This window comes from Belonocnema kinseyi, chromosome 2 (genome assembly GCF_010883055.1).
Source record: "Belonocnema kinseyi isolate 2016_QV_RU_SX_M_011 chromosome 2, B_treatae_v1, whole genome shotgun sequence".
Classification (NCBI taxonomy): Eukaryota; Metazoa; Arthropoda; class Insecta; order Hymenoptera; family Cynipidae; genus Belonocnema; species Belonocnema kinseyi.
The window spans coordinates 106126453-106135200 of NC_046658.1; the positions used below are offsets into that span (position 1 = coordinate 106126453).

Here is an 8748-nt window from a genome sequence, read left to right on the forward strand (position 1 = left end):
GTATTAATTTTGGACCAAAAACGATGATTTTTCAAAAAAATCGTTGAATTTTCATAAAAAGTATGCTCTTCAAGTAAAAGAGATCATTTATTAAACAAAAATACAACAATAGACTTTTCAAATAAAAAGAATTAATTTTGCAATAAAAAAAGTTGAATGATCGACCAAAAAATATGAATTTTTAATTTTTAAAAATGAACTTTCTGCCAAACAATATAATTTTTCGTCCAAAAACGGTAACTTTTTTAACAAAAGACTTTAATTTTCAATAAAATAGTTAAATATTTAACTAAATAGTAGAATTTGTAAGCAAAAAGTAGAATTTTAAACCAAAAAAATTATTCATTAAAAATTCCACTCCTTGGTGGAAAGTTCAACGAACTTTTTTAAATTTCATTTTTTTTTTGTTAAAAAATTAAATTAGAAATTCTTTTTGGTAGCATGTTTTTTAAAACTACAAATTCAAAATATTTTGTTAAAAAAAGTCAACTGATTAATTGTAAATTAACTTTTTTGTTGTTATTTCATGTTCTTGTTTTTAAAATTAAATTGTTTGATAGAGAATTAGGCTTTTTGGTTTGAAAAATCAACAAATTGGTATAAAATTAAACTGTTTTGTAGAAAATTCGTTTTTGTTTTTATTGAAAATTCATTCGTAATGAAAATTTATCTACTCCATTTTTATTTAAAAATTCGAAATCCTGGGTAAAAAATGATGTTTTTTTGTTTGTTAAAAATTCGTATTTTTTTGGTGGAAAATCAATTTTTGTTTGGTCAAAATACAGTCATGTTGAAAATATATTCTGTTTGGTGAAATTTAACTGTTTTTTATTTTTTATTAAAGTTTTGTAGTGGAAATATCAACTATGACATTTTTTGATAAATATTAATATTTTTTGTTGAAAATTTAACAATTTGCTTAACATTATTTTTCATTCTTGACTGAAAATTTCTTTTTGGTAGTAATTTCATCTCTTTTTGGTTAAAAATGCAACTTCTTAATTGAAGATTTATCTATTTTGGTTGAGGATTAAACTATTTTGTTGAAAATTAACAAATTTGGTATAAAATTCAACTTTTTTGTAAAAAATTCATTTTTATCGTTGTTGTTTCAGTTGAAAATTAATTTTTCTCAGTAGAAATTCATCTGCTTAATTTTTTGGTTAAAAATTGAACTTTTATGGTTTAAAAATTCAGAGTATTCATCTTTTTTGTTTGAAAAATAAACAATTTGGTGACGGATTTAACTATATTGTAAACAATTAAATGTTTTTGTAAAAAAATAGTTTTTATTTTTTTTTTTAAATTGAAAATTAGTTCTCAGTGTAAATGTAAATACTCCATTTTCATGGTGGCCGTTTTAATAAATGAAAAAAACATTTGGGCATATCTTGGTTTACAACAAGTTACAACTTGTTTATCTTATTTACATTTGTTTATCACCTGTTTGTCACCTATTTTAGAAAAAAGTCACCTATTCATCTTTTTTGACGACAATAGGTACTCTGATGACTGAAATACACAAAAATGTCTTAAATTGTTGAAAAAATACTTTAAAATATTTAAAATCCGTTAATTTTTGTGACTAAATTCTTCGAAATTTCATTAAAATATTATAAAATACCTTGAAGTTACATGAAATATGATGATATTCCTTGCCATTTTGTATATCTCCTGACTTCTTTGCAATCCTTTTGAATAGTCTAAAGTATCTTCAATCCTTCACAAATTTTCAAAGCTCGTGAAAATTCACTGAAATCCTTTGAAATCTTTAAAATTCTTGAAATCTCTTGAAAGATCCTGAAGACTTTCCATGTTTTCAAAATCTTTGGAAATGCCTTAAAATATTGAAGATATCTTCAAAGCATTGAAATTCCTCAATTATTGTGAATATATTGTTTCCAAATTTGTTTAAATATTATAAAAGCCCTTTAAGTTCCATTAAATCTGATAATATTCTTTGAAATTTTTTAAACCCAGGATTGCTCGGCCTTTTTCAAAATCTACCAATTTTTTGTCGACGGGAAACTGAGAGGAAATTTATGACGTTGAAATACAACGTATTTTATTTAAAGTGTTTGAACTAAGCAATTGCCGATAATCGTTCGAAAATAATTTTTTTCAACATTAATAATACTAAATAATTTTTTTTTAAATAATAAAAATAAGGGGTCAAAAATAAATTCAAGGCGTTCAAAATTTAAAGAGTTTTTTTTTTAATTGAGAATCTGTAAATAAAATTATTTCAGAATAAAGGTTTGAAAATAGAAAAAATTAAAAACTTAAAAAATTGATTACTTAAAATTCAAAGGAATTGAAATTGCATTAGCGCTTTTAAATAAAAATAATTTTTAATTTGATACTGCTTTAAGGTATATTGAATGCTTCAAAGTGAATGTTGCTTAAATTTTATAATTTTATTACATTTAAAAAAATTAAAATTGATGGCACACATTTTTTTTCTACAATAAAGAATTAATGTTTCGTCATTTTTAACTCTCCAAATGTAAATTTTATAAATTATAAAGCTTTAAAATTAAATAATTCTAAAAAACTTGTTAAAAAAATGTAATTTTTATTTTTTAATAGAAAAGTTTTGAAAAACGCTATCGCGACTGAAGGGGAAACATTCTTTGCATTGGTGTCAACAGATTGTAAAAATGATTATTTATTGTATCTGTTAGATATAATAATATTATCAATTATTTAAGTCCATTTAAAAATGTTTTAAACTTTTAATATTGAAAAATGTGTTATTATGGATTTTAAAATTGATTATGTTTTTAATATTAGGTAATAGAAACTCAAGGACACGTGAAGTTCTTGATACTTTTTTATTTAATATGAAAATTAAATTTTGAATTGTTTATGAACAAAAAATTATTATGGAATTTAAATTGTGAGTATAAAAAATTACAATTGCATTTCATATTTTATTTGACAATATTAAAGTAGCGAAAACTAAACATTCATTATTTTGTTTCGTAATTCTCAATTTAAGCGTGCAGTTTCGAATAGAAATAAGGGTCTCGAATTTAAGGGTTACCAGTGGCAAAAAATAAGGTAGACAGTTCTGGGTCAAAACTGAGTAGATCCGACCTATTGGCCTGGGATCGCTAGTAGATACAGGATGTACCTTTGGAGACCCTTGCCTTAAAGCTTTAAAATTCTTCCAAATTTCATTCGATACATTGACATAATTTTGAATCTTTTAAAATATCCCAAAATCTTACAAAAATTCTTAGAATCTCTAAAAAAAAGTTTATACATTTGGAAATACCTTGAAATATTGAAAATCTTCGAATTTTTGAAAAGCTTTGAATATCTCAATTATTATAGATACTTATTTGAAATTTCATTAAAGTATTATAATGTTTTAAAGTATTCTAAAACCTTACAGGTCCTCTGAAATCCTTATTAATATTTCGAAATTCTAGGAAATTCTTGAAAACCACATGAAAAATTGTTTAATTCTTTAAAAGCCTTCAAATCTTTAGAAGTTCCTTCACATTTTTTAAAGTTCTCGAAAATTCTGTTGAAAAATTTAAAGTACCCTCAAATCTTTGAAATCCTTCAACTTTCATGAATAAATTCTGTTAAATTACGTTAAAATATTATATAGTCCCGAGAAATTACATAAAATCTTATAATATTCCTTGAAATTCCTTGAAATGTTTGAAGTTTTGTGAAATCCGTTGATATCCTGGAAAACTCATTAAAATACCTTGTTGCGAGCCTTCAAAATTACTGAAATCTTATAAAATTCCGTAAAATGCATTGAAATTCTTTAAAAATCCTTTGGAATATTTGAAAATCTTACAAATCCTTTGGAATTTCTTCGAATCCTTTCAAATATATATTAGTTTCACCCGATAAACCTAAAAAATGTTGAATTATTCTGAAGGTAGTGGTAACTCCGAAAATTGAGAACAAACCTTGTTTTCTGGGTAATTTTTTACAGAGTGGCGTAAAAAAATCAAATTATACCGACATCTTGTCTTTATAACATAATTAAATTTTATTGTCCTTGAAGGGAATTGGCCTAATAGAATAATAATAAATAATAATATTGTAAAATTAATTATATACAATTCTTTATATATTTTCGTTCATGTTTATTTTTAAGATCTGTTGCGGAAGCCGAAGAAGCAAGATCAGATGAAGAAGATGTAGAGGCTGAGGAAGAACCAGAGGGTAAGCAGATTTTTTTCCTAATCGAATTGTGTAATATTTCTTTATTTCATTTTTTTGTGCATATTCCAATTGTGAATTTATAGGAGAAGATTTGGCCGACAGCGAATATGACGAAGAAGAAGATGAAGACGATGACCGACCAAGAAAAAAGAAAAAGAAGGAAAAATGCGGTGGTTTTATCATTCACGAGGCTGAGGTCGATGATGAAGTCGACGATGATGAGGAGTGGGAAGAGGGTGCCCAGGAACATGGAATTGTCAGTAACGAAATTGACGAACTCGGACCTACGGCTCGAGAAATTGAAGGGAGGAGAAGAGGAACCAACCTTTGGGAGTAAGTTTTATAATTAAAAATATGAAGCTTATTTAGATTATAAAGTGTCTAAAAGACAAATTTTCAATATTTTTTATATTTTTTAGACCAAGTAAAGCTGCTTATATTAATAGAATCCAATGAGAAATTCTACTACTATTTTTGGTTCAAAGTTAATACGTTTTATTTAAGTACTATTATCTTTTTGGTTTAAATTTCATCTCTTTTTTTTATTAAAAAGTCTACTATTCTGTTGAAATGTAAGGATTTTGTTGAAAATTCAATGATTTTCTTAAAAAGCCGTGTTTTGGTTTAAAGTTGAAGTACTTTGTTCAAAATTAATGTTATTGGTAGAAGATTTAACTAGTTGACGATTTCTCTATTTGACTGAAGATTCAACTATTTCGTTGAAAGTTTGTTTTTCTTGGTTGAAAGTCAATTTTTTGGACTGAAAATGTTACTTTTGGTTAAAAATTTATCGTTTTGAGTCGAAAATTAAACTATTTAGTTGAAAATTTACTTATTTATATAAAATCATATTTTAGGGTTGAACATTAGACTAATTCGTTGAAAATTTGCCTCTTTTGTTTGAAAGTTCGTATTTTTTGGTGGAAATTTATTTTGGTAGAAAAATTGACTGGTTGAAAATTAATATTGTTTTATTTGAAAAACCATATTTTCGTGTTTAAAAATTTGATTGTTTGGTACAAAATTCGCCTTTTCGTCTTGAAAATTCAATAATTTAGTTGACATTTTTTTCTCTTTTGACTGAAAGATATGTCTTGGCTGAAAATTCAACTCTACTGTTGAAAACTCGCTTTACTTTTAAAATTTATCTCTTTTAGTATAAATTTTATGCTTTTTGGTTATTAATGCAGCTTTTTCTTTCCTTGAAAATTCGTCTTCCTTCGTCGCATTCAACAGTTTTTGTTTTAAAATAAATTTTTTTTATCGTTTAAGCTTCTTTACATCTTTTTCATTTAAAAATTGAACTGCTGTTGAAAATTGAACAAATTGGTTAATTTTCTTTTTTATTGGACTTTTTTGCTCGAAAGTTCAACTATTTGGTTGTAAATGCAACTGTTTCGCCCAAAATAATTTTCTTTTCAAGTTCAACTATTTGGATAAAAAATCATCTTGCTTTGTTATTTTTTGTTTGAAATATTATATTTTAGCATTTAAAAGTAAACTGTTTCTTAAAACATTCGACTTCTCAGTTTGAAAAATCAACTCTTTCGTTGAAAATTCAACTTTTTTGTGACGCAGTTCCCAGAAAGAAGATGAAATCGAAGAGTATCTTCGAAAGAAATATGCCGACGAGTCCATGGCTATACGTCACTTTGGTGATGGTGGCGAAGAGATGGGTGATGAAATCACTCAGCAAACTTTACTTCCTGGTGTCAAAGACCCAAATCTCTGGTTGGTCAAGTGCCGCATCGGCGAAGAAAAAGCAACAGCCCTTTTACTGATGCGAAAGTACTTGACATACCAATTTGCCGGTAAGGCTTTTTCAGTATTTACCATTTCTCGAAACATTTTAAGGGTGCCAATTTAATCGGGAAATTATCGGAAATTTAATTCTGATTGCAGTGAAATTCAAGTTTTCATTATGTAAATAACTGCATGGTTGAATTATTATTTTAGATTTATCGATTTATTTGAAAATTCATCTTTGGTTGAAAATGTCGCTGCTTTGTTGAAAATAAATTTGTTTTATTTGAAAATTTAACTATTCCAGTAGAAAGTTGAACTACTTTGCTGAAAATACTTTATTTTTGTGAAGAATTTGATTTTTAAGAGAAAATTGAGCTATTCCATTTTTGGCTGAAAAATTATTTTGTCCCTCTTTTTTTAATTGATATTTTGGTCTCTAATTTTTTAGCATAACAATTTTTTCCATAGGAAAATAGGTTTTTGTTAGATATTAAACTAAACATTTATCTTATTTTTAATTAAATTTCAACTATTTGTCGGAAAATTTATGTATTTTATTTCAAAATTCAACTATTTGTTTGAAAATTAATTTACTTTGTGGCAAATTCACCTTTTTTATAGAAAAATAATCCTTATGATTCAAAAATTCTCTTTTTTATAAAAATGTCAACTATACCAGTTGAAGATTCATCAGTTTGGTTGAAAATTAACTTCTTCAACTGAAAATTCAACTATTCCATTTTTTGTTGAATGATTTTCTTTCCTCAATTATATTCAACAATGAATGAAAATTGGTTTTCTTTAATAGAAAAGTTAACTCCGGTGTTGAAAATGCACTTATTTTATTTAAAAATCGATTTTTTAATATAAAAAGATCATTTTCTTTGAAAGTTAATCTTTTTGTCTAAAAATTCTTCTTGTCGGTTGAAAATTCAAATATTCCAGTTAAATATTTATGATTTTAGTTGGAAATAAAATTACTTGGCTAAAAGTTAATGTTTCTTGTTAAATATTATTTTAACTTTCTATCATAACTTTTTAATTATTCGAAATTATTTTTTAGTTTGAAATTCGTCTTTTTCCGTAGAAATTACTCTTTTTGGTTAAAAAATCACCTGTTTGCTCAAAAATTAAATTATTTAATTTAAATATTGTTAAAACTTATTCCGCTTCTTAAAACTTATTCCGCTCGAATATTAAAAAATTATCTTTTTCTTTGAAACTTATTCTTCCTTTCTAAAAATCATTCTTGTCGGTTAAAAATTCAAGTATTCCAGAGAAATATTTATCATTTTAGTTGCATTTACTTGGTTAAAATTTGAACTCTTTTATTAAAATTTTGTTGTTAAATACGTGTATTTTAATTGAAAATTCATTTCTTCGGTTGGAAAATGAGCTATTTGGCTGATAAATTGTTGTTTGTTTGGATGAAAAGGAATTTTCTTTAGGAAAATTTAACTGTTTTGTTGTAAATATTTTTCCTGATTGCTTGAAAATTTGTTTTAAACTGAAAATGTAACTACTATACCATTTAAATATTCCATGATATTAATTAAAAACTCCTTTCTTTGGTTGAACATTAATTTTTGTACTTCTAGTTCAATTATTCAGTTTTTAGTTGCAAAATTTAAATTTCCAGTTGAAAATTGGTCTTTTTTGGTAGAAATTATTCTTCTTGAAAACAAAATTTAAGAAATTTAAATTAGATTAAAATCCAAATTAAAAATCCTGTTTAACGTCCAATAATCAAATTGATGCAAACTTCTGTTAAAAAAAAAACAAGAATCCAAAGACCAAATTTAGACCACAAAGGACAAACAAAAACAAACAAAACAAATCCTATTGTAATCTGAAAAAAAAACTAAAATAAAAAAATTTTCGAACAAAAATAAAAAAGAGGAAAGAAAAATGAGAATTTTTTTCAGATTACAATAGAATTTTTGTTTTGTTTTTGTTCGTTGTGGTCCAAATTTGGTCATTGAATTCTTGTGTGTTTTTTTTAACAGGAGTTTGCGTTAATCTTCTTCGTTACAAGTTTATCTTTTTGATCTAAAGTTCAGTTATTTCAGCTGAATATTCATAATCTTAGTTGAATATTTCATAGTCTTAGTTAAAACTTCATTTCTTTGGTTGAACTTTAATTTGTTTAACTTAAAATTTAATTATTCAAGTTTTGGTTAAAAATTAAGTTTATGAACTAAAAATGTAACTATTACATTTTCGGTTGAAAGGTGATTTTTTTGTTAGTTCAAAATTAAACTATTCGGTTGTAAATTTGTCTACTGTAATTAAAAATTCAACTATTCCGTTAAAAAATTAATGTTTTTTTTATTGTATTTTTTTGGTAGAAAAGTAATCTTGTTGTTTGAAAATTCATCTTTTTGTGGTTAAAAATTCAAGTATTTCAGTTTAAAATTGATCATTTGAATTGAAAATGGAGGTTTTTGTCTTGAAATTCAACTTTTGTAACTAATTTTTCTAATTAAAGGTTTTAACTTTTCTATTTTTGTTGAAAATTGATATTTTTTAGTGGAAGATTCAAGTATTTGTTTCAAACTTCAGTTATTTTGAAATTTTGGGCTGTGTTGTTTTAAAGGATGTTTAGAATGAACGTGATTTAATTGTCTGGGTAAATTCAAAAACTTGACTGGGAATGTTGAATCGTCCCAGCTTCAGTCAATATAAATGTCTCCAATTTTACTAGATGAGCCTCTTCAAATAAAGTCAGTTGTCGCTCCCGAGAATGTGAAGGGTTACATCTACATCGAGGCGTACAAACAGCCTCACGTCAAATCTGCAATCGACAAC

At 25.3% G+C, this 8748-nt stretch overlaps 1 protein-coding gene across 1 annotated transcript in view; it reads left to right on the forward strand.

The window, feature by feature from the left end:
• LOC117182924 (transcription elongation factor SPT5-like) overlaps nucleotides 1-8748 on the forward strand; it is a 40747-nt gene that overhangs the window by 13009 nt on the left and 18990 nt on the right. The window contains exons 3-6 of the mRNA XM_033376038.1: nucleotides 4127-4194; nucleotides 4278-4527; nucleotides 5773-6005; nucleotides 8645-8748. Of these exons, the coding sequence (XP_033231929.1) occupies nucleotides 4127-4194; nucleotides 4278-4527; nucleotides 5773-6005; nucleotides 8645-8748 (655 nt within the window). The remainder of the gene's footprint in view (nucleotides 1-4126; nucleotides 4195-4277; nucleotides 4528-5772; nucleotides 6006-8644) is intronic.